The sequence below is a fragment of the Dermochelys coriacea genome, chromosome 1 (assembly GCF_009764565.3).
Source record: "Dermochelys coriacea isolate rDerCor1 chromosome 1, rDerCor1.pri.v4, whole genome shotgun sequence".
NCBI classification, from domain to species: Eukaryota; Metazoa; Chordata; order Testudines; family Dermochelyidae; genus Dermochelys; species Dermochelys coriacea.
Window position 1 is genome coordinate 55,028,745 of NC_050068.2, and position 26,311 is coordinate 55,055,055.

General features: G+C 42.3%; 2 protein-coding genes across 7 annotated transcripts in view; one reads left to right on the top strand and one right to left on the bottom strand.

Moving 5' to 3' along the window:
- LOC119847695 (phosphatidylinositol 3,4,5-trisphosphate 3-phosphatase TPTE2-like) overlaps window positions 1-2,983 on the bottom strand; it is a 35,079-nt gene extending 32,096 nt beyond the window's left edge. For 2 of the 5 annotated variants that reach the window (XM_043504449.1, XM_038382676.2), the window contains exon 1: window positions 2,585-2,837. The gene's annotated coding sequence lies outside the window, so the exon portion shown is untranslated. Of the gene's footprint in view, window positions 1-2,584 lie in introns of all 5 variants that reach the window. The other 3 variants (XM_038382684.2, XM_038382668.2, XM_043504450.1) reach the window with 3 other exon arrangements.
- Window positions 2,984-5,984: 3,001 nt separating this feature from the next.
- The window catches only part of LOC119843298 (fibrinogen-like protein 1), a 29,037-nt gene continuing 8,710 nt past the window's right edge, over window positions 5,985-26,311 (top strand). Inside the window, exons 1-4 of one of the 2 annotated variants that reach the window (XM_038372499.2) lie at window positions 5,985-6,127; window positions 17,464-17,548; window positions 21,276-21,486; window positions 22,399-22,558. In XM_038372499.2, the coding sequence (XP_038228427.1) occupies window positions 6,102-6,127; window positions 17,464-17,548; window positions 21,276-21,486; window positions 22,399-22,558 (482 nt within the window). In that variant the 5' untranslated portion in view covers window positions 5,985-6,101. Of the gene's footprint in view, window positions 6,128-7,444; window positions 7,487-17,463; window positions 17,549-21,275; window positions 21,487-22,398; window positions 22,559-26,311 lie in introns of those variants that run through there. The other variant, XM_043504451.1, reaches the window with a different exon arrangement.

Here is a 26,311-nt window from a genome sequence, read left to right on the forward strand (position 1 = left end):
GCATGGAAAAAGCTAGTACAGACTTAAGTGTTTCTCATTTAAAAGTGACCCAGAAATCCTATAAATAAAAGGTCAAATATATTCCAAAAGCACCCAATTTATATTAGAATTTCTGGTTTACTCCTTAAATCCATCATGGACTACTGCCCAAGTACAACCTAAGAAAACTAGAGACCATGTTTTCCATTAATGATGTTAATATCTCTGAAGTGTGGAGCTACTTCAGAGCATGTTTAAAGCAATATTAAATTGAGCATTTGTATTTCAAGGGAATGGAGATGTAGTTTCAAAATGGACCACTGTGGGGACTTCGGCCCAGATCCACAAAGGGACTTAGCCATTGTGATGCTGAGCATCATGGCCCCTAGCTTTTAGGTGCCTAGGGGGAAAAAAAAACAAACAAACAAACCAGCCACCAATCATAGGAACAACACTGATCCATAAAGCTTAAGTTAGGCACTTAATTTCCTGTACAACGAATGGGGAGAGATAGGTGCCAGAGACTGATCCACATAGCCAGCATGCTAGGTGGGGAGCCACCTAAGCTAGCCAATGTGTTAAGCCACGCCCCTCTCACAGAGACAGGCACTAGGGGAAGATACGCATGTGGAGCCTGAAACAGCAACAGCAACAGGAGGCCTCCCTTATAACCTTGAGCCTAGTGCATAGGGGGACTCACCCACAATATGGGAGATCCCCGGTTAAGCCCCCTCCTCTCCTCCTGAGGGGGAAGGGATTAGGCCAGGCACCTGCAACCTTTCAGGTGACTGCCTCAACCTCTGGGACACAGTCACTCACTTTCACTAGCCTAATTGAATAATGAAATATTAATTATTTAATTACAATGGAACACCTTCAGTAGGAGAGGTAGCGAGAGCCTCACATCAGAATCTCCCATAACCTGGGTGAGTATCCTATGCACTAGGCCAAAAATTAAAAAAGAAGGTCCTTCTCCTCTGCCTTCCCACCACCAGCTGTTTTGTATGAACTTCCCTGAGGGGTCTGATCTGGTAGGTGGCCTCTGAGCACACCTACTAGATCAGGTCCCAGGCACAACCTAGGTGGCTGTACATCTACCTTCTCCAGTTTGCAAATCACTCAGGCATGATCAGGCAGGAGACAGGTGCCTAAAGAGAGGCTGCAGTGCACCTAGCGAAAGGTAAAAATATAGGCACCTACACAAGCAGAAGTTTTGTGAATCACAGTGGGACCTAAAAATGGGACAGGCTCCTAAGCCCCTTCCTGGATTACACCCTTTGTCACTACTTCAGACCACACAGCACAACTTTGGCAAATAAGAATGGATGAGAACAGACGAGCTGGCCTTGGAAGAAAAAAAAGGAGATAGATCCAGGAGTCAATGAGGGCATAGGAAGATTAGTAGCTACTTCAACACAACTGGAGCACTTTCCCCCGCTTCACTGAGCAAACTATTGCGCAGTCAGAGACGCCCAATGCAAAAGGGGTGTAAAGCAAATCCAGGTTGGTGAGATTTCTGTATAGAAAGAAGAGTCCATTTTAGAAAGTTTAAGCAGCACCAGGCAACATTGCTAGGATGGTTTTAGTCTGCTTGAACTACAGCTCTGTTTAGCTTCTTAAGCAAGTGTATGTGTCCTCTCCACCCTCCCTTCATAGAATATCAGGGTTGGAAGGGACCTCAGGAGCTCATCTAGTCCAACCCCCTGCTCAAAGCAGGGCCGATCCCCAAATTTTGCCCCAAGCAGGCTAATGCTCAAACCACTGAGCTATCCCTCCCCCAATGCAATGTAGTCTCTTTCCTAGACTGTAAATGGAAGATCATGACATATGTGTGGGCTAACAATGCTGTGCCTTGGGTCTGACATATTAGCAAGGGAAATGTCCTGTCCACGCGAGAGAGCCTAGCGGTCTCTTCCCTCACTTGCAAAGGGTATTCTGATTTGGTTACTGTAAGCCCAGAGACCAGCACATCAGCGATTTATTGAAGCGAGCTGTGCGTGTTACTTCACAGAAGCTGGCCTAACCAGGCGAGTGTGAGGCTTGGGCGATGCGTCAACAGAAGCGCAGGCAAGACAAGTGCTCTGGAAGAGATTTAGGGGTTAGTTCTCCATTCCTCCCAGTCAAGAGCGAGAGAGGAGAGATGTCAAAGGAGATTTTAAATCAAGCCGCATATTCCCCAAATTCTCACTACACCAGGGGCCTACTCCATGCCCAGCGGGCATGAGAGGAGCCCCAGGGCTGTCCTGCACAGCTCATTAACATCCTGCAGCCGCAGAGCAGGCAGCAGTTTGTGTTTGTAACGCCACAGCTGTTCGCCGTGGGGACACCGGGCAAGCCAGGAGAGCAGAGAAGGGAGGAAGTGATGCACATAGCGGGGGGGGGGAGGGATGCGTGTGTCGCCACACCCGCAGATCCCGCGGCCGGCACATCTGCCGCAGCGGCAGATCATTAACTCCCGCAGCAGCGGGCTGGCTCGGGGACGCCCCAAGAGGAAATCGCTTGGATTGTCCCCCCCCCCCCCAGGCCGCTGGGGGCCAGGGGCTCAAAGCCTCTTACGCCTGCCGGCTCTGGGGAAGCCCCTCTCCCGCACATCCCCCCCCCTGACCTGTCCTCTGCAGGCGGGGCTCCGTGCGGCTGGCTCCCGGGGCGACTCAGGCGAGGAACCCGACCCCTCCTCCTCCGACGCCAGACAGTCTCGTGACCGGCTCAAAGTTTAGCTCGGACACAGGCTCCCCTCCCTGCTCCTCGCCGCGCTTTGCAGACTCCGCAGGGCGGGTTTGGGTTTAAACTGCCTACGCTAAAAATAAAAGGGGGGAGGCCTGTCCCTCACGGCTGCCGCTGCCGCTCCGGCTCCGCCCCTGGAGCGCCGCTCAGCCGCGGCTTCCCCCTGCCGGCTTTATGGCATTCCCGCGGGGAGCGGCCCGCGCGCATGGATCCCGGTGAAGCCACCCGCTCCAGCTCCGCACCTGATTCCCATCCTGGCTGCTCACGCCCTGCCGGCGGCTCAGGGGAGGTCAGCAAAGCGCTGGCCGGCTGCAAGCCCAGGCCGGAGCTGAGCGGCCCCTCGGGCAGCGCAGAAGCCTCCTTGAAGGGAGCACCGTGGCCGCGGGGCAACGGGCAGGTCCCTCACCCCACTAGCAGAAGAATGGGCAGTTGGTGCATCGCCTTTGTCATGCTTGGCTCTCAGCGTGCTTAGTGCAATGCCAATGGGTGCTGAGTGTCCCTTCCCGTCTTAAGTGATCACTCTCCTTACAGTGTGTATGATAAAACCCATTGTTTCATGGTCTCTGTGTGTCTATAGCAATCTCCCCTCTGGTTTTTCCACCAAATGCATCCGATGAAGCGAGCTCTAGCTCACGAAAGCTTATGCTCTAATAAATTTGTTAGTCTCTAAGGTGCCACGAGTCCTCCTTTTCTTTTTGCGAATACAGCCTAACACGGCTGCTACCCTGAAACTCATCTTAATGTTGTCACAGTTCATTTATAACAACAACTCCAGGCTCTCGCAGGACCCTGCTCTTGCAAACACTCATGAAACCTTATTTACACAACTAGCCCTTTGAAGACTTTTCAATGTAAAGGCTCCTTTCGAGGGATTATAGTCACCTGGATAAAACTGTGTACATGCATAAACATTTGCAGCATGAGGGCCTAGGTAAAGGGCTAGCAGTTTTCACCCCTCAGCTACTCCAGTTGGACAGTAAGGGCCGGGAAATGCCCAGCCTGGAAATCGCTATTGCTTAAGGACCTGATCCAGCTGCCACTGGCTTTAATGAGGGTGAACATGTCAGGAAAACTAAGCACGTGGGTGCTTCCAGGATCTTGTCCTAAGTCAATAATGATTGCAATAAATTCATACCTATCACATTCAGGTTGGGGCCTTCTTCTAAACTATTGGCTTATTATAGGATTCGTTAATTAATATGGCACAGCAGTTTGAAAATGTAAAGTGCTCTATAAGGCTCCAGTCCTGTAATGTAATGCACACAGGCAGATCCCTTCACCTACGTGAAGCCCTATTGAAGTCAATGGGGCTTGTGGGCACACAGAGGTCCATCCACATGCATAACATCGCAAAATAAGGATCCAAGTGCCAAGGACCTATCTTCTTTTATAGTTCCTGTCACCTTGCCATCTAAGATGATTTTGGATCGCTTTGGACGCAAATGCATCCGATGAAGTGAGCTGTAGCTCACGAAAGCTTATGCTCTAATAAATTTGTTAGTCTCTAAGGTGCCACAAGTACTCCTTTTCTTTTTGCGAATACAGACTAACACGGCTGCTACTCTGAAACCTGTCATTATTACAAGTTATCATTATATAAGCCCTTTGCTGCTAATACACATCTGTAAAAATGCTGTCATCCTCTCTCTAATTTGTTTCTGTAAATCTATGCACTGTATAAATCTGCTCTTTGGCCATCCCAGTGCACTTTCTGTCCAGTTTGTGGTGTTTGTCTATATAGACCTCGATCATGAAAAGGCTTATGCAGATACTTAGGGGTGGCATTGACACAGCTATATCAGGGGTATGAAAAATCCACACAATGGAATTCTTCCATTGACCTTACTGCCACTTGGTGAGGGGGACTAACTACAGTGATGGAGGAACCCCACCTGTTGCTATAGCGAGTGTCTACACACTGAAGTGCTATAGTGTGCTGTTGTGCCGCTATAACGTTTTAAGTGTAGACATACCCTTAACTTTCTGTACTGTGAGTGTGAGTCATCCCATTGAAGCTAATGCAATGACTCGCAGTGTGTACATGGGACTGACTGCTCACAATATATAACACATAGTGTGTAAAGTTAAGCACACATACATCTTTGCAGGCGTTGGGCCTTTGATTGTAAACTCTGAGGCAAGGTGTTTTGGGTTATTTTGTGCCTCAACCGTACCAAGCACAATATCACCATTTAAGATTAAGGTTAATTAACAATATTCTAATTTGAGTAGTTCAATATTTACCTCCTAGTCAAGAAAAACAAACTACTTTTTTGATGATCTTAAGGCCTTATCTATATGGGAAAGCTTTACCAGTTATACTGGTAAAACTCCCATGTGGACACTCTTGCTCCAGTATAGGATTGCCTTTTTTTAGTTTATCTTAAATCCTTTCCCAAGTGACATAAAATAAACAAACAAACAAAAGGCAATCTTATACCAGAATAGGACTGTTCACATGGATCTTATACAGGTATAACTATAGTGGTTTAAATTCACATCTTAGATTATACTGAAAAATATATCTGTGTAGACAAAGCCTTAGCATTTTTAATCAGATGGGCCTGGGTGATTAGCCTTGTTAATTTGTCACTGCTTATTTTAGTTTTCAGAGTAGCAGCCGTGTTAGTCTGTATTCGCAAAAAGAAAAGGAGTACTTGTGGCACCTTAGAGACTAACAAATTTATTAGAGCATAAGCTTTCGTGAGCTACAGCTCACTGCATCCGATGAAGTGAGCTGTAGCTCACGAAAGCTTATGCTCTAATAAATTTGTTAGTCTCTAAGGTGCCACAAGTACTCCTTTTCTTTTTGCTTATTTTAGTTGGTACCTTTCACTAAAAGAACACCCTTGATTGTATTTTTGTAGATTTTGTTCTTGTTTTCCACAGACTGTAAGAGTGTCTGGCTCAGATCCCCAAAGGTATTTAGGGATCTGGGCCTCTGACACTTGAAACATTTTCTCTACTGATTCAGCCCTTTTCCACTGGGCAACTTCTGCCTTGTTTTTAGAGGGAGATTTTCAAAGAAGGAGTTTGGCACCCAACTGTCATTTGAAAATGTCTTTATTACAAAGAGAGCTGAAAGTAGCAACACTGTGTGGGTTTTTTCCACAACTGTAACTTTTGCAATGATTTGTCATTAAAAAATAGCCTTCCTTTAGTGTCTCAACATCATTCATGATTTCAGCACAACTCCCAAAGCAGTGTTCACTGCAGCTGCATGGCCCAGCAGAGGGAGCTCAAAGTGTGCTTTAGTAGATCTTGTCCAAGAGGTGGTCACAGTGTTTGAGTTTGTTTGTTTAGCTGTAAATTTCTCAGTGATGAAATGGCAGGAATCATAGTTTTCTAAAAACGAAACAAAACCCCTTTGATGAATACTCAGAATTTGGAGCACTTTTATGCATGAAACTGAAACAAATAGAAGGTAAGGTATATTTTATACCTATAACCCATAATGGTATCTTTTTAAATGTGTTTTTCCCCTTTTCTCAGTCAGTTTTCCTTTTGCTTAGTCTTAGTAAATGACCTTCCTATGAAAGCTGGCTCTCTGCATTATAGTTACTATATTTATACCTAATAACATAAATTCCTTAAACTTTTCATAAATTCCAGTACTAACCAAACAACAAAACCTTGGTTCTGTTGGGTTTCATTTGGTTTGATACATTGGATTAAGATTGCTTCAGCCAAGAGTTAAAGCAGAGAGGTACGTATGAGACTGAAGAGGGGAGGGAAACAGACCATGTCCAGGCTAAGTGTAATGAACGTATGAAATAAGCCACTATTAAGATCAATAAGTAGTAAATTGTAACTTATGTAAGGTCAATAAAACAAATGAAATAAATAAATAAATATGTTTAAGAAACAGCAAGACATTTTTGGAAACTAGCAAGATGATGATGAGAAGATGAGGGTGAGCTTTTACATTTACCCTTTTGAGGATAAAAGCTTTTACATGTGCTAGGTTGTTTTTTTTTCCCAAGGGCTTCATCCTGCAGTCCTTGTGGGACACACAATATGGATTCATTTCAGCAGGGGATTATGTGTGTAGAATGTATTCAGGATCAGAAGAAAACTATTTAGAGGAGAGTGTGTAAATGCAGTAGCTTGATTTCCCGTTCTATATTCCTTTTGTAACAAAGTAGGGATGTGATATTTTGCGACGCATGGTTCAATTGAGATGTTGACTTTTCCCACGAATCATTGTGCTCAGGATATACAAGTAGCAAGGGTGAGGGGACAACTTGAAAGGCCTCTGGATCTGATTCTCTGTTGTCTTTTACACCAGTTCTGCAGGCATAAAGGAGCCGTAAACCAACCAGATATGCTTCCTACATAATAGGAGTGGACTTGAACCAAAATCTGAGATCAGAACATCTCTGACTTTTCATTGTTCAAAATATGTATCCAGGGCTGACTTTTGTGGCTTGGGCCTAATTCTAATTACTAGTACTTTTATTATTACTAACTGTACAGCACTGTCTATGCTTTACCAGTGTTGCCAGCTCTCATGGTTTATCATGAGACTCAAGGAACTTGGTGTATTTTCTTAAAGCCCTGTCATAAAAATAAAGGGAAGGGTAAACACCTTTAAATCCCTCCTGGCCAGAGGAAAAATCCTTTCACCTGTAAAGGGTTAAGAAGCTAAGACAATCTCGCTGGCACCTGACCAAAATGACCAATGAGGAGACAAGATACTTTCAAAGCTGGAGGGTAGGGGGAAACAAAGGGTTTTCTCTCTCTGTCTGTGGTTTTTTTTGCCGGGACCAGAGCAGGAATGCAGGTCAGAACTCCTGTAAAGGGTTAATAAGCAATCTAGTTAGATATGCGTTAGATTCTGTTTTGTTTAAATGGCTGATAAAATAAGTTGTGCTGGATGAAATGTATATTCCTGTTTTTGTGTCTTTTTATAACTTAAAGTTTTGCCTAAAGGGATTCTCTATGTTTTAAATCTGATTACCCTGTAAGGTATTTACTGTCCTGATTTTACAGAGGTGATTCTTTTACTTTTTCTTCAATTAAAATTCTTCTTTTAAGTACCTGATTGCTTTTTCATTGTTCTTAAGATCCAAGGGTTTGGGTCTGTGTTCACCTATGCAAATTGGTGAGGATTTTTATCAAGCCTTCCCCAGGAAAGGGGGTGTATGGCTTGGGGGGATTTTTGGAAGAAAGACATTTCCAAGTGGGCTCTTTCCCTGTTATATTTGTTTGACGCTTGGTGGTGACAGCAATAAAGTCCAGGGACAAAAGGTAAAATAGTTTGTACCTTGGGGAAGTTTTAACCTAAGCTGGTAAAAATAAGCTTAGGGGATTTTTCATTCAGGTCCCCATATCTGTACCCTAGAGTTCAGAGTGGGGAAGGAACCTTGACAAGCCAGCTCCTGAAGGCAAGTGATTATATTAGAATCTTAGCTTTCATTTTTTAAATAAAAGTATGTATCTAACCTTCACGTTCATAGAGGAAGGCTTGAAACCATGACCCGAGTGTATCCTAAAGGGTCAGAATATAGAAGGCAAATAAATAGAACCATAAATGCTTAAATTTGAGGGTTCTAAATGAGATTTTCATACTGATCTTATTATTTTTGGAGGTCCAATTCATCCTGAAGTTGGCAGTACTGCTTTACAGCCATTTAAAAAGACATGAGTCTAGTTCTGATCTCAAAGCCATTTTCAGCAGTGTGAATTGACAGTGGTACATTACTAGACAGAAATGATCATGCAGAAAAGGCAGAAGCATTCAAGAAATATTTCTGTTCTGTACTTGGGAAAAAGTGGGATGATGTATTCATATTAGATGATGAAGATAAAACACTTTCCATAGGCGTAGTTTCACTTCTATATTTGGGAAGGCAGTTTCAATCAGCCCAACGGAACTGGGGGGGGGGAAGGGGCAGCTTAGCTGAGGCTTGCAGTTTGGGGGAACAATGCCCCCTGTTCCCCAGATTTACACACATGATTCCAACAGTACCTCAGGAGACAGTTAAAAAACAGCTACTAATATTCTACATTTTAAAATCAGCAGGTCAAGATAATTTGTATCTGAGAGTTTTAAAAGGACTGGCCAAGGACCTCACTGTATCATTATTGTTAATTTTCAATGTTTTGAAACAGTGGGGAAGTTCCACAGGACTGGAAGAAAGCTAATGTTGTGCCAATATATAAAAAGAGTAAATAGGATGACCGGGGTAATTATAGGCATGTCAGCCTGATGTTGATCTCAAGCAAAATGGTGGAACAGTTGATACAATAACTTTATTATTAAATAATTAAATTAATATAATTAATGCTAATCAACATGGACTTATGGAAAATAGATTTTGTTGTAAAAAAAAGATGAGATTACAAGTTTGGTTGATAAAGGCAATATGTTGATGTAATATATTTAGACATCTGTAAGGTATTTATCTTGGTACCACACAACATTTTGATTAAGAAACTAGCAAGGTTGGCACGCATTAAATAGATTAGAAGCTGGCTAACTGGTAAGTGCAGTGTTTAACTCTAATGGTGCAAGTGGCACAGTTGTGCCATGGCCCACAGGATTGTGGGGGTACTCTTTACCTGCTGTGATGCCACTCATTCAGTGTGACTCACTTCTATTTGGCCCTCCCACCTCTCTGCCAGATGGAGGGGGGCTGAGCCAAACCTGAGCAGTGCTGCAACCCCATGTGCCAGGTTGCAATACCATTCTCCACTTGAATTTGGCCCACTCCTTGCGCACACAGGATGGGCGATGGGAGCTAGTGGAGCCTCTGAGCAGCGAGGATCAGGCAGAGCCATCCTAGCTGGGATAGGAGTGGAGCAGTTAGCCAGGGGGCTGCCAGTGAGTGGTCAGGAAGGTCTGGAGGTCAGTGGGTGAGGGGCTGGGAGCAAGTTGGTGGTGGGCTATGGGGTGAGTAGGGAGTGTTGGGGGACTGTGGGGGTAAGCAGTTGGGGTAAGTGGGGGATTTTGAGGCTGGTGGAGTGAGTTGTGGGGTTTATGAGGAAATGGGGAATACTGGGGGGAGGGTAGGTTGGAGCTGGGATGTTGGACATAAGCAAAATTTTAGGTTCTGGAATTTAGAAAGGGGCCTCAACTTATTCTTGCACCAAGGCCCTCTATGGCCTCGTTACATCACTGGATAGGTCTCAAAATGAAACTGTAAGTGGCAAATCATCATCAAGCAGGTGTGTTTCCAATGGGGGTCTCACAGGGATCAGTTCTTAGCCCTACACTGTTTAACATTTTTATAAGTGGCCTGGAATAAAACATAAAATCAGCACTGATAAAGTTTGCAGATGATACAAAGTTTTGGGGAGTGGTAAATAGGGAGCAAAAATTTGATAACTGAGAACTCTTCAATGTAGACACAAAGGTATAGTACAATCCTATTGCTGGAAGTTGAAGGTAGGCAAATTCAGACTCTAAATAAGGTGTACATTTTTAACAGTGAAGGTAGTTAACCATAGGAACAACTTACCAAGGGTTTTGGTGGATTCTACATTACTGGGAATTTTAAAATCAAGATTGGATGTTTTTCTAAAATATATGCTTTAGTTCCAAGTCCTATGGCCTGGAGTTAGACTATATGAACACAATGGTCCCTTATAAGCTATGAATCTTTTATTTCAATGCAGCTACTCCTGATTTTCCCTGATGTAAGTGAGATCTGAACCAGGTCCATGATAGTTGCTCTGAGATACTTACACTCTAATTAAATTTGTGACAACAACCCATTAGAGTCACATATGCTACATACACAGTTGATGTAGCTAAACTGTCAGAGTGATATGGCTTTACTCTTTTGAACATTATTGAAATATTGTAACCTAGCACCTTTCTCCTACCACTGCTTTTCCTTTGTGCCTAAATTATTCTGGATTTTCCTTTTTAGCAAACTGTGGACCTCTAATGCATACATTTTGGTTTTTAATAGCTTAAAATCAGAGTTTCCAATTTTACCTGATTTTTATTGATTTTATCTTTTTTAAAAAAATCAAGGGCAGAATTAAAAATGGGGTCACCAGGACTTGCTGCTGAAGCTAATTTCTCTGAAGCCTCAAATGAGGTTCTCCAATATATGCCTCAAAGTGCTTTGTGAAGCCTTGGCTATATACTCCTCTGTAAATTCAGGGACCATTTGAAGTGAATTGGTCCTAATTGCAGTGTGACACCCTGGCACCCTCTTATTCACTACTGTCACATAATTAGGATATGTTTTGTATGAAGTGTGCCTTGTGAGGTATCACTGTAAAAATCTTGATCAGCTAGATATTAATATTTCATTGGATTGTATGTGCTACCATTGTATGTGAAGCTATGAGGTTTGGCTGTGTATGTGCTACTGAAACATGTTGTGAGGTTGAGAACAATCGCAAGCAACACTTCAGGTACAACAATAGAAAGGCCAAACAATGTTAATGGCTTGTTGAGGAAATGCACACAAGCACATGGATTACCCCAGGAACTGTGTACAATACCCAGGTCTCAGCAAAAGAGCGTTCCAGCAAGTTGGAAGAAGAAGATATAAAAGGGAGAAACGACATCATGAGGGGACCTCACTCTCTCTACAACAACACACCTGAAAGTACCAGAGGAAAAGGACTGAATTGGGGGGGAAATGAAGTGCTGGTCCTAGGCTAAAGGGATTTCTAGCCTGTGCATGGAAACTTGGTAGACTGGTTTTATGATCAGTCAGGGTGAGAGACCATGATTCATCCTATCTAATATTGTAGGCTTAGTTTGCGTTTTGTTTTATTTCTTATGGTAAACTACTTTGATCTGTTTGCTATCACTTATAATCACTTAAAAGCTATCCTTCTGTAGCTAATAAATCTATTTAATATTTTACCTAAAACACTGTGTATTGCATGCAGTGCAAAGGGGATAAATCTCAGCTCATGAGCAAGTGTTGGTGCTCGTCCACTTTCCTTTGTAGAAGTGGCGGACTGGGTAATAAATTCATACTGGTTGGATTTTGACCAGGGCAGGGTGGTACAGCTCTGGGGTCTTAGGCTGGGAAGTTGGCAGGACTGGCTCTAGGATTTTTGCTGCCCCAAGCAAAAAAGTTTTTGGCCGCTCCCACTTTTTTTCGTGCCCCCCACCCCCAGCTCTGCCCCAACTCTGCCCCTTCCCCAAATCCCCGGCCCCACCTCCTCCCTGGGGCGTGCTGCATTTCCCCCCCCATTGCTTCCTGTGGCTCCCCGCCCTAGCTCATCACTGCTCCGCTTCTCCCCCCTCCCTCTCAGGTGAGGGAGAGGCAGCACATTCAGGGGAGCAGGCGGAGCGGAGGTGAGCAAGGGTGGGGGGGGCGCAGGAAGTAATGGGGGGGTAGGGGAACCACTTGCCTCTGCTCCACCACCGCCGCCTCCCTCAAGGGTGCCACCGCGCGGCTTCTCCTCCCTCCCTCCCAGGCTTAACAGCTGTTTTGCGCGCCGCAAGCCTGGGAGAGAGGGGGGAGAAGTGGAGTGGCGGTGGCATGCTCAGGGGAGCAGGCGGAGGCTGAGCGGAGGCGAGCTGGGGCAGCGGGGGCACAATTCTAGGGGCGGCATGGCCAGTGCCCAAATGCTGCCCCTAGAAATGTGCCGTCCCAAGCACCTGCTTGTTTTGCTGGTGCCTAGAGCCAGCCCTGGGAGCTGGGAGTATTTTGGCTGTAGCTTCTCTATTATGGGTTCATGAGTGGCTGGCCAGAGCATTCATGAACACAGCTGGGTGTGGTCCCTGTCAGTGGATGTTGGTGTCAGTGTAAGCCTAGAGGGCTTTGCAGCTTGTCACAACATGACAGTGCAAAAGGAACCAGAATGAGACAGAGGGATCAGCTGTACCTCACTTCCAGGGGGCACCCCACGGAGGGAACCAGTCACATGCAATTCATGAAAATCCAGTTTACTAGCAACAAATCAAGAATGCAAGATACTGTGCATATATTTACAAGTACCAATAATAATACATACCTCCAAAAAAAAGCGTGCAGTGCTTTACGCAGCACTTTTCAGGTGTAGATCTCAAAGCACTTTACTAAAGAGAGCAGTATCATTATCCCCCATTTTACAGAGGGGGAAACTGAGACCTAGAGAGATGAAGTGACTTATCCATGGTCACCCAGAAGATCAGTGGCAGAGCTAGGAACACTGGGTTCTTCTGAGTCCCCCTGGAAGTGATGTAAAAATGGGGGCAATATGTAAAACAGTTAATATTTGCAGACAATATGACTGTAAGGCCGAACATTTTACAAAGAGTGAATCTGACCTAGTTCTAAAAAGCTGAATGGGAATTAATATTGCAGTTCATGTATCCGCCATGCATATTCCTGGAAAAGAAAATGTTTTTGCTAATGTGCTGTCAAGGGATTTCAACATCTGTGAGGAGATATCATTAGAGAAAACGCAATGTTCATATTTGCTTAAGATGACTCAATTATTTTTAAGTAGAAGCCAAATGGAGCTGTACACAGACACACTCTTCTGCTACATCTGCTTCACATGATCTCCACACCAGGTCCTTGCCTCACATCTCTGCTATCCCTAAGGTTTGGTCTAAACTGGGAAAATAAGACATGTCTGAAAATGTCTAAACAAATATCTTTTAACTAATATGATTATAAACATGACTTGGCCCAGATGATACTTAGGTGCTTAACTCACATTGATTTCAATGAGAGAGAGATTCATAAACCCCTGTGAGATTCTGAGCCTTGACACCTAGTGTAGACGGAGCAGGTCATGTTTAAAAGCCTATTAGCTGGTCATGATCAACCCTAGACTCCTGCATGTTTTCAAACATGACTTATCTACCCCTGTCTAGACTAGTCTCACGCTTCTACATGAGTTTTGCCTCAGTAAGGAGGGGGTTAAAAGTCAACAAGGAGGTCAAGATTTGTCCCAGGGCTAATAAATGGCAGCTTTTAAAAACCTACTTTAAAGACCAAACCAAGAGTCTGGTGGAAGCACACTAAGATCCTCTGTGGGGGCATCTGATTGTGGGTCTCAATTGTCAGGCTAGCAGAGGTGGGAGCCCTGTGCAGACAGGGGAGTAGAGAAGGGGAGAAAGTACAAAGATCAGAGACTTTTGGTTCTGTGAAGGGTTTGGAGAGCCCTTCAGGAAGGGGTAGGATATTAAACCCTGATCCTGCAAGCACTTATGCACATACTGAACTTTATACACAGGAATAGTTTCATTGGCTCCAAAGGCCCTACTCACACATGTAAAGTTAAGCATGTGCTTACGTACCTGCAAGATGGTGGCCTTTATTTGTGTGTATGTTTTTAAAAGGAGTTCGGTCATGTGTAACTCTTAAGATTGTTTTCAGAGTAGCAGCCGTGTTAGTCTGTATTCACAAAAAGAAAAGCAGTACTTGTGGCACCTTAGAGACTAACAAATTTACTAGAGCATAAGCTTTCGTGAGCTACAGATCACTTCATCGGATGCATTTGGTGGAAAAAACAGAGGAGAGATTTATATACACATACAGAGAACATGAAACAATGGGTTTATCATACACACTGTTAGGAGAGTGATCACTTAAGATAAGCCATCACCAGCAGCAGGGGGGGAAAGGAGGAAAACCTTTCATGGTGACAAGCAAGGTAGGCTAATTCCAGCAGTTAACAAGAATATCAGAGGAACGGTGGGGGGGGGGAGAAATAACATGGGGAAATAGTTTTACTTTGTGTAATGACTCATCCATTCCCAGTCTCTATTCAAGACTAAGTTAATTGTATCCAGTTTGCAAATTAATTCCAATTCGTTGGAGTCTGTTTTTGAAGCTTTTTTGTTGAAGGATAGCCACTCTTAGATCTGTAATCGAGTGACCAGAGAGATTGAAGTGTTCTCCAACTGGTTTTTGAATGTTATAATTCTTGATGTCTGATTTGTGTCCATTCTTTTATGTAGAGACTGTCCAGTTTGGCCAATGTACATGGCAGAGGGGCATTGCTGGCACATGATGGCATATATCACATTGGTAGATGTGCAGGTGAAGGAGCCTCTGATAGTGTGGCTGATGTGATTAGGCCCTATGATGGTATCCCCTGAATAGATATGTGGACAGAGTTGGCAACGGGCTTTGTGTGTTCTCGGTTACACTCAGGCAGCCCCATTGACATCAACAAGCGATAGGTGAGAACAGCAATTGTAAGTATCGGCTGACTAGATCTAACTAAAAAGAGAGATTGTTAACATATGAAAAGTCAGAAGTGCTAATAATTCAACATCTGGGAACCATTAGCTTAGCGTCTTTGGCCAGATTCACAAAGGTATTTAGGCACTTAACTTCCATTGACTTCAATGGAAGTTAGGAGTCTAAATACCTTTGAAGAGCTGGGCTTTTTGAAGTCAGTGAGGGCTGGGGAAGGAAGTGAAGCACTCTGCAGGGTAGAACCCAGAAAGCGAAAAGGGAGGAGGAGAAGAAGTTTCGTTCATTTAATTTCAAAGTTTAAAAAACTGGCTATTAAAACAGGGCTACCTCCAAAGCGGAAGGAAAAGCATTAATTTGATAATAAATAATATTTGTGACTGAGAAATGGGTGCAGAGTGCTGATCTGTTAGAGGAGAAAGGGGAACACTATTTTTATTAATAAAATGGTATTATTGCACTTTTGTAACAGAATTTTTTTCACTAATAATATGGGGGCTATGCAGAGACTGAATGACTTGTCATTTGGCCTCATTAGCTATCCTCTCGAGTGACCAAACAATTGTCTTGTAAAATGGAGAATTCCTCCTATTCTCCTGAAAATAAATATTAATTATTTGGCCATAATGCAGAGGGAGTGGCCTGTCTCTATTATTTTTTGCTTCATTCGTCACAAACCTTCTTGTTTTTGTTAACTAGAAAACCCGATCTTCCCATTTTGAGGTTAGTTACACAACCACAACCCTTCTGAGGCTTCAGTGTAATAGAGTCTTGCTTAATATCCTCGTTTTCTACTCTCCAGTTCAGGTTTCCTGTCCTTTGGCATTCGAATTTCTGTTTTCTATATTTTTAGACATAAACCAAATTAAACAATAATGCAAATAAACACTGAGTCTAAAAGTCTGCCTTCATACTATCTTATGGAATTTATTGTAGTTAGCATGGCTGTATTAAATTTGTAGGGCAGTGTTTTCCAAACTTTTTTGGCCACAGAACACTTTTTAGCCTATTACAGAACACTTGTAATATAATTTTGTAGTCATTTGGTTTTCAAATAAAAAATTGTGTTATTTATGCTCAAATATATTTTATTTTATAAAACAAAGCAAAAATACAAATTTAAAATAACTTGAACTAACAATTTCTAACTGGAAAGTGCAGATAAAGTAGTACAAAAATCAAGTGCAAGAGTCAAAATTAAATTGTAGATTCTTTCGCGGAACACCTATTCACATCGTGTGGAACACCAGTGTTCGGCGGAACTCAAGTTTGGGAAACGCTGTTGTAAGGGAACACCCATGGGGAAAGTTAGCTTCAGTGATTCATTTAAATGCTTAAACAAATCATTCTTTATTGCATTTCACAGTTAAATAATGTGAATAATGATGCATGGCAATGGAACCTTTCCCTTTTAAGGAACATCACTGATATAAACATGATTTTAGTCTCCTCATACTCAGAATAAGTAGCATTAACATTAGGTAACAATCAAGCAAAATGATTAGGATTTGAGCAACTGTTTAATGCAAGTTTAAGAGTAGCAGCCATGTTAGTCTGTATCTGCAAAAAGAAAAGGAGTACTTGTGGCAACTTAGAGACTAACAAATGTATTTGAGCATAAGCTTTCGTTAGCTACAGCTCACTTTATCGGATATATTTTTAGGTTTGACAGAATTTTATTGTAATGTTTTTATAATTTCAATGAATAATATTGATGTTTATTTTTAAGCATTTATTTTATTTATTTAACTTTTCACAATTGTGCAAAATTATGAGTGTTAAGCATCGCCCCCTCCCAATTTTTATCAATTTAAATTTCCACAGTTGTGGAAAACTGTGGGGTTTAAGATACTGGGGGAGGGGTTGGGTTTTTTGTTGTTTTTGCATATTTGCTTTTTTATTTATACAAAATATTGTTATGCAAAACATTGTGGACAGTTTGTCATTTGACTCATGTTCATCTCCATGTGCTTGACTTTAATCTGTTTACATTTATTTCAGATGAGACTTTAGTTACCACACTGTCTTGTCTGCTCAGTGTGGTAACTGAACAGCCTTCATAATTTGTCACAGCTGAGGCTTCACCCTGGGGCCCTGCCCAAATGTATCCCTCCCTGCCCCCTTCGGCAGGAAGGTGCACCAGTTGCTTGTCTGACTGCTGTCCCGCACCTCAGAGCTGAACTGCATTTCCGTGGTGGGTGAAGTGTATACGGAATATAAGGCCAAATCTTGCCGTATTTACGCCAGCAAACCCAGTGAAGTTAATGAAAGTTTTGCCTGACTACAAGATTTCAGCCAACTAGTTTGTAAGGAACTCTATAAAGAGCTATTACCAGTAAAATAACGTGTACTGTAAATGGTGCATGAGCCTGTCTGTGGGAGCCAGAGGGGCTTGCTAGCATGTCACTCATCCCATCAGGGAGGTACTGAGCTTGGAACCCAAACTTAGGTCTCCCCATGGCACTGTGTTTGAACCAGTGAGTCCCAACCCTTTCTAAGATGCATCTTCTTTTCATTTTGTACTCCATGTCATTTCATGTACCTTCTTTAATAAGTCCTGTCACACTTAGAGGACTTAATTGTGATTGTGTTTTTGGTGGAGTTAAAAAAGCACATAGTACAGTAAATTCATTATTCTCCCCAGGCTACATGAAATGAATACAATGAGATCCTGGTTGCTGTTGCTACTTCTGCTTGTGAACTTGTGTTCACCTGCACCTAGACTTTCGGTACGTATCACTTGACTGTAGTTTGTATCATCCCTGTTAGCTGATTACTATTGATTGTTTCCAGGAGCATCCACAGTGTGCTAGGTATGGCAAATACACCAAAAAAAAACATGGCCTCTCTCCTAAATAACTCACTCCCTAAAAAGATAAATCAGACAGAGGGATATAGGAGTGGAGGAGGAGGTATTACAGCATGCAGGCAAAACAGTCAGGTGACAATTGGCTGCATCCAGATAATAGAGTGTTTACATAATATAGGGGGTTGGGTTTCATTGTGGTTGGTTGGTGTGTGTGGGGACATTATATTGTAAGATTTATAGACTATGCCCACAACCGTGCCAGAAATCAGTCAGTTACTTTCTTGCAGGCATCACTAGTGGAAGATGGTCTTCAAAATGTAATTGAAAGCAGAGGGAGGAATAGTTTTGTGGATGAGATCCACAAATAGCTCTTTTGGGGCCCAGTGATGAGAGGTGCGAAGCACCTGCAACTCCCATTTAGTGATGTATTTGTAGTGTTTTTCTCAGAGTGCCAAGCATTCAAATTCCATAAAGGTAACTGGAGAGGAAGGATGGCCATAAGGTTACAGAATAGCATTGCCAGATCTGCATTCTCTTCGTGCCTGTATTCTCCATGTGACCTCAGGCAAATCACTTCACCTCTTTGTGGCTCAATTTCACGGAGTATAAAATTGGGATAACACTATCCCCTTACCTCACAGATAGGGGGCTAGTGAAGCTAACTCTTTGGAAACTGCTTTGAGATGGAAGGTGCTTTGAATGGGAAGTATTATCTGATACCAGAGCGTTTCCACTAACAAAGTGCTCAGTCCTATGAGTTATCACAACTCCCATTGACTTTGATTTTTCCACAATAAAGATGAATGCATGTTATTTACATAGAATGTACTTTCTCATCTAGTTAGTTATGATACGAATGTTTGGCCATTAATATTTTAAATGTGTTTTCTTAGCTCAAGAAAGGCTCCTTTAACTTTCCATAACATTTAGGGTCAGATTCAGAATCCCTTACTCGGGCAGAATGGTATTACATTACATGGGCAGCCTCAATGGCTCTACGTCTGGAGACAAATACTATTCAACCTGACTAAAGCTATCAGAACTGATCCTGGAAGGTGCTATGAATCCTAGCTCCAGAAAAACATCAGTCCTAGTCCTGCATGCCCTTACTTGCTTGAGTAGTCTTTACACACATCAGGAAAACAAATGCATTTAAAATAATAACTGTCAAAATTGCCATTTTTATGATAATATGAGAGAAAAATCTAAACAAGTAACACATTGTGTCTCTGTCATGCTACCTTTCCATGTGTACTCTATTGGCTCTAACTCATCCTTAAATCCCCGTTTTGGAACTGAGGCCTGTTGGAATAGGCACAAGTAACCACAGCTTGTTTTCATAAACTAACTTGCCTTGATGTTCCTGAGGATAGTGTGAAAATAGCCTTTTGAAGAGTAAACAACAGCTCTGTGGTCAGGGAAGAAACAGAAAACCAACTGGAACAAACTGATTACTTCTTTTTTTTTCCCCACTGTGGGTAAAAAGGCAGGAGGAGGAAGCACAGCCCAGGCAGTCTCTGGGTAAGTGTAAGTGGCAAGTTACGTTCCTACAGACCACAATAAGGAGTGACTGTATTGTGGAAATAACCCAAGGTCTTTCCTTCCAGATGTGGCATAGGAACCTTAAGTACTCACAACCTGCTTTCAATAAACCACAGAAAGGCTGTTCTAGACTAGCACTAAACACATGACCCCGCCTGCATTACATACTTAAGACTGGCACAAACAAACTATTAGCTGGCAAATTAAAAACTGCTTGTGTCCTTTGTCTTCCTAAACTGTTCACGGTTTGGGCCAGGCCCTTTGCCTGCTTCTGTGTTTGGATGGCTCCTCTCCCCTGGGGGGTGCAATTGCAATGTGAATAATAAGGAAAACAAGAATGTAGCCAGCCTCTACATTTGACAGTACAGTAAATTTTCCTTACAAAATAGTAAATGTCACCTCACAGACGGTCCCGGAACAACTCGCTGTCTCTTACTCAAGGCAACGTCAACAGGGGGAGCATATTACTCTGTCGTCCAGCCCCTAGTCCAACTCACATGCCTGGAATTCTCTGAAAGGACAGTTGGCCAGCAACTGTCGGTTATTCCCTCTTGACCGGCGGCCACTGGCTCCTCCAGTGGCAGGAGTGAAAATTTACATAGGAAACAGGAATAGCCAGACTGGATCAGGACCCTGTCTCAGATAGTGACCAGTGCAGATGCTTAGAGGAAAGTGTAAGAACCCTGCAGCAGGCAGATGTGGGGTGATCTGCCCACCCACCCACACCCTAGGTCTTATCCTGATCTCAAATTGTTAGAGATTAAGGCCCTGAAGCGTGAGGTTTAATATCCTTTCCATAATATTGTTAGCACTAACACTGAATAGTCTTAATGCTCATATCAATGTCCGGTGCCTTTTTGAATCTTGTTAAATTCTTGGGCTCAGTGACTTCCTGTGGCAGTGAGTTCTGTAATCTAATTACAGGAGAAAAAGAATTTCCTTTTATCAGTTCTGAATTCATCATCTTTTAATTTCATTGAAGGTTCCCTTGTTCTTGTGTTATGGGACAAAGAGAGCAGAAGCTCCAGATCTACCTTCTTTAGACCATTTGTTTTTTTCATAAACTTTTGTGATATCTAGAAGGCACATCAAGAACTTAGAGGGTATTCATCTCACTGGAGGCTTAAACCCTCTGTGCACCCAGTGGGTAGGATAAAGTTCCCCACTCTGCCTCAGCCCTGACTTGAAGCAACCATTTTTGGTAGTGGTAGGAAGGTAGTTCTGTCATCAACAACATCAATAGGTTTCTCTGGTGGTTTCTGTGACATGAGTCTGCATCAAGTTTTTAGCCCACCTAAATCAATGTATGGTTTCAGGTGAAATCTAAAGGCTTGGCATAGCTTTGAAACAAAACTAGACTCAGTTTCACTTGGTATTTTTTGAGTGATTCAAGCCCACTACTCCACACGAACTTCAGGCTATACAAATCCACATAATAAGACTCTGTTACCACTTTAGTTGGCTAAGACTTCTTCTTAAGGAATATAGCAATATGAGCTTCTGGTTTGATTCTCATCAAAAATGTTTTTCCTAGCGAGTTTCTGCTTTCGGTGATGCCAGTGTAAATCGGAGTAACTCCACTGATATCTGTGGAACTACTGATTTCAATGGAGTTACTGCAGATTTATACCAGAGTAACTGTGAGCGGATTCTGTCCCTTTATCTTTCACTTTTACAATAAGAGGTCTGAGAATTCTGCATCCTTACAGGACCTTTTGGGCTGCAATGTAAGATCCAGATTTTGCCACTCAGTATCTTCCTCCGCAAATAAATCCATTGATTTCATTAAAAGATAGCAGAGTTGAGCACAAGTTGTCCGAAGTCACTTTCTGATGGGCCAGTTAGTTAATGCTGCACTGCTGGAATCTCTTTGCCAAAATCAGCACAAAAAACTCTTCCCATTGGCCTTAATTCATCTGCATGTAGACTGTGCTGTAATGATTTAGAGACAAAAAATAATAGCCCTCTTTACCCAGTTAGATGTTTTAAATTTGAATCCCCTTGCCTCCTCAACATAGATGTATCTGTTTGGATCATTAAGAGCTACAGATGTTCTGCCTGTTGTTACCACTTTAATTACATCATACCTCTTTTTTCCCCCTTAGGATAAGGACATCTGCCTGTTAGACAACACTAAATTACAACAGAGGCTAAAACTGCTCCAAGACTTGCTTCAGTTGTGTGAATTACAGCTGAAGGACATCTTAGGGAACAACTATCATGGAGCAAAGAGCAAGTTCTTCTCAGCCAGGAGGAGCATACAGCCTGAAATACTTTTACCCCCAACTAGTGGAAACTTGATAGTTTACGATCAAGGTAGGATGTTGCAGAAGAATATAATAGACACTGTCACTTCAGCATATCAAAATATTTATTTCTTGCTGCAACATTCCATTTATAAACAGGCATATTTATATCTTATCCAATTACCTTAACAAAATCAACACAGGAAGTTTATATCTTTAAAAATGCTTAATCTAGAATATGTACTATTTATTATATGCATAGGAGGGTTAAGGGTAGATCCATGGCCCAAGGCCACTGACCTAGTGTGTCATCTCAGGCAAGTCACTTTACTTCCCTGCACTTCTCTTCCTCACCTACACTCTGCTCGTCTCGTCCACTTAGCTCTTTGGGGCAAGAACTGTCTTTCACTATGTTTTTGTACAGCACCTGGCACAATGGTCCATGGGCATGGTTCCTGTTGTGCAACAGATCAATACTGCATAAGCAAGCTATGACAGAATGATATTGCTTTGCAATTGTCACAACATCAAATCTTTTCACCCTACACTAAAAATTTCAAACTAAGGGGCCTTACATTAGAGTCTGAAATCCTGATTTCAATTCTTAAATCAGTGGCCTGATTTCAGGGACTTCAGTGGGAAGAATCTAAGTTAATGCTGTCTTAGGTTGAGATGATGGTAAATTCTTCTGAGTCCTTTCTGCACTACAGCTTCTACTGCTGTTACCATTGGTGGGGCTGCAGTCCCGAATTTGCTCATCTAGATGCATCCTGGCTGGCCAAACTGTGTTACAATTTTTGCTAAAACCATATTTAAACATTGTTTTACAAATACAACCCCAAGCTCAGCCAGGGTGGGACCATACAGAAGAGCCAGAAATCATTGTCCTAAGACAAACTTCCATGGATGTTTTCTCTTGACTACAGTCAGCTATTTGCTCTTCCATGACCACTATTTTATGAAGCAATACTATTTTGCTCAGATTGCTCTGCAGTGTTTAACAGCAGAAAAATCGAAAATGGATACTACCGAATCAGGCCCAGAGCAGACCGAGAACCTTTCCTGGTGTACTGTGACATGTCTGATGGAGGGGGATGGACTGTTATACAGCGACGCAGTAATGGCAAAGAAAATTTTGACAGGTATGTGCTGTGGTTAATATTTCAGTGGGGATTTAAATTATTCCTTTAAGGATTGATGTGATTTTTAAATTCCATCCAACCTCTGACGGCACCTTACTATCAAAGGCTACTATTTTAGGCTACAGTCCTACAAATGTGCACTCATGTGTTTAGTCATTAGTAGAGATGAGGGAACAATGAGTTTTTCTGTTCCGGGGCTGAACCGAAAAATCTGGAAAAAAAAATTCTGGTTCAATTCAAACAAAAAAAAAAATTCAAATTTTTTCATCCAATTGAAGAACACAAAAAAAATTGAATTGATAAACATTTCAACTCAACTCAGAATTATTATTTTCCAATTTTTCAATTTGTTTTGAGTCAATTGAAACATTGGGGCTGTCTCCACATGAATTTTTTTCCTAGTTTTTGTTTTGATTCAGCTGTTTCTGGTGCACTTCACCCTTTATATTGTTTTATATTTTGTTTTTGAAATTGGCCAAATTTGAAATCAAAATGCTGTTTGGACTCTAAAAATTGAAACAGAACATTTCAACTCATTACAAAGGGGTGTTTTCAATCAAATCTAGTTGATGAATTCAACCCAAATTCAATTAATAGTTTCAGGGACTAAAAATTTCACTTTTCAATGGAAAAACAATTTGTTGAAAAAAATTCATTCAGTTCTAGTCCTTACTGATTAGAACTATTTGCACAAATAAGGACAACTCATGAGAGTAAGGGCTGGTAGGATCTGGCCCTTTTTAATGATTTAGAATGAAGTTAGAATGAACTTGTGATACTTTTTCTTTGGTTGGTCTTTGTCTGTTTAAAAGTCTTTTTGGTTATTATGATAGGAGATATTTCATTATCTGGTAATGATTTTGATTCTGCCACCATCTGCTACCAACCGATTAAATAGATTCATAAATTCACAGATACTAAGGTCAGAAGGGACCATTCTGATCATCTAGTCCGACCTCCTGCACAATGCAGGCCACAGAATCTCACCCACCCACTCCTACAAAAAAACTCACCTATGTCTGAGCTATTGAAGTCCTCAAATCGTGGTTTAAAGACTTCAAGGAGCAGAGAATCCTCCCTCAAGTGACCCGTGTCCCATGCTACAGAGGAAGGCAAAAAACCTCCAGGGCCTCTCCAATCTGCCCTGGAGGAAAATTCCTTCCCGACCCCAAATATGGCTATTAGCTAAACCCTGAGCATGGGCAAGATTCACCAGCCAGATATTACAGAAAATTCTTTCCTGGGTAACTCAGATCCCATCCATCTAATATCCCATCTCAGGGGATTAGGCCTATTTACCCTGAATATTTAAAAATCAATTAATTACCAAAATCACATTATCCCATCATACCATCTCCTCCATAAACTTATCGAGTAGAATCTTAAAGCCAGATAGATCTTTTGCCCCCACTGCTTCCCTTGGAAAGCTATTCCAAAACTTCACTCCTCTGATGGTTAGAAACCTTCGTCTAATTTCTAGTCTAAACTTCCTGGTGGCCAGTTTATACCCATTTGTTCTTGTGTCCACATTGGTGCTGAGCTTACATAATTCCTCTCCCTCTCCTGTATTTATCCTCTCTCATATCATGAAAACTATTACAGTGTACTAGTACAGTGTACTATATACTCCCTCTTCCAGAATGTTAATGAAGATGCAAAATAAGACTGGTCCAGATTGTCTTAGCTAAAAACCATGGGAAGGTAGCTTTTACATGGAGATTTCTACCCAGAATGCCTCCTTCTGCCACTTTCAACCTGGCAATCTAGTCCATTGATTGGTGTCTTGATCCGTCTTATTTAACATCCTCATTCATGATGTGAAAAGAAAAGGAGTACTTGTGGCACCTTAGAGACTAACAAATTTATTAGAGCATAAGCTTTCGTGAGCTACAGCTCACTTCATCGGATGCATTTGGTGGAAAAAACAGAGGAGAGATTTATATACACACACACAGAGAACATGAAACAATGGGTTTATCATACACACTGTAAGGAGAGTGATCACTTAAGATAAGCCATCACCAACAGCAGGGGGGGGAAGGAGGAAAACCTTTCATGGTGACAAGCAGGTAGGCTAATTCCAGCAGTTAACAAGAATATCAGAGGAACAGTGGGGGGTGGGGTGGGAGGGAGAAATACCATGGGGAAATAGTTTTACTTTGTGTAATGACTCATCCATTCCCAGTCTCTATTCAAGCCTAAGTTAATTGTATCCAGTTTGCAAATTAATTCCAATTCAGCAGTCTCTCGTTGGAGTCTGTTTTTGAAGCTTTTTTGTTGAAGTATAGCCACTCTTAGGTCTGTGATCGAGTGACCAGAGAGATTGAAGTGTTCTCCAACTGGTTTTTGAATGTTATAATTCTTGACGTCTGATTTGTGTCCATTCATTCTTTTACGTAGAGACTGTCCAGTTTGGCCAATGTACATGGCAGAGGGGCATTGCTGGCACATGATGGCATATATCACATTGGTAGATGGCAGATGCCCCTACTCTACTTGCGCTACATTGATGACATCTTCATCATCTGGACCCATGGAAAAGAAGCTCTTGAGGAATTCCACCATGATTTCAACAATTTCCATCCCACCATCAACCTCAGCCTGGACCAGTCCACACAAGAGATCCACTTCCTGGACACTACGGTGCTAATAAGTGATAGTCACATAAACACCACCCTATATCGGAAACCTACTGACCACTATTCCTACCTACATGCCTCTAGCTTTCATCCAGATCATACCACTCGATCCATTGTCTACAGCCAAGCGCTACGATATAACCGCATTTGCTCCAACCCCTCAGACAGAGACAAACACCTACAAGATCTCTATCATGCATTCCTAAAACTACAATACCCACCTGCTGAAGTGAAGAAACAGATTGACAGAGCCAGAAGAGTACCCAGAAGTCACCTACTACAGGACAGGCCCAACAAAGAAAACAACAGAACGCCACTAGCCATCACCTTCAGCCCCCAACTAAAACCTCTCCAACGCATCATCAAGGATCTACAACCTATCCTGAAGGACGAGCCATCGCTCTCTCAGATCTTGGGAGACAGACCAGTCCTTGCTTACAGACAGCCCCCCAATCTGAAGCAAATACTCACCAGCAACCACACACCACACAACAGAACCACTAACCCAGGAACCTATCCTTGCAACAAAGCCCGTTGCCAACCCTGTCCACATATCTATTCAGGGGATACCATCATAGGGCCTAATCACATCAGCCACACTATCAGAGGCTCGTTCACCTGCGCATCTACCAATGTGATATATGCCATCATGTGCCAGCAATGCCCCTCTGCCATGTACATTGGCCAAACTGGACAGTCTCTACGTAAAAGAATGAATGGACACAAATCAGACGTCAAGAATTATAACATTCAAAAACCAGTTGGAGAACACTTCAATCTCTCTGGTCACTCGATCACAGACCTAAGAGTGGCTATACTTCAACAAAAAAGCTTCAAAAACAGACTCCAACGAGAGACTGCTGAATTGGAATTAATTTGCAAACTGGATACAATTAACTTAGGCTTGAATAGAGACTGGGAATGGATGAGTCATTACACAAAGTAAAACTATTTCCCCATGGTTTCAGAGTAGCAGCCGTGTTAGTCTGTATTCGCAAAAAGAAAAGGAGTACTTGTGGCACCTTAGAGACTAACACATTTATTAGAGCATAAGCTTTCGTGAGCTACAGTTCACTTCATCGGATGCATTAGATGAAGTGAACTGTAGCTCACG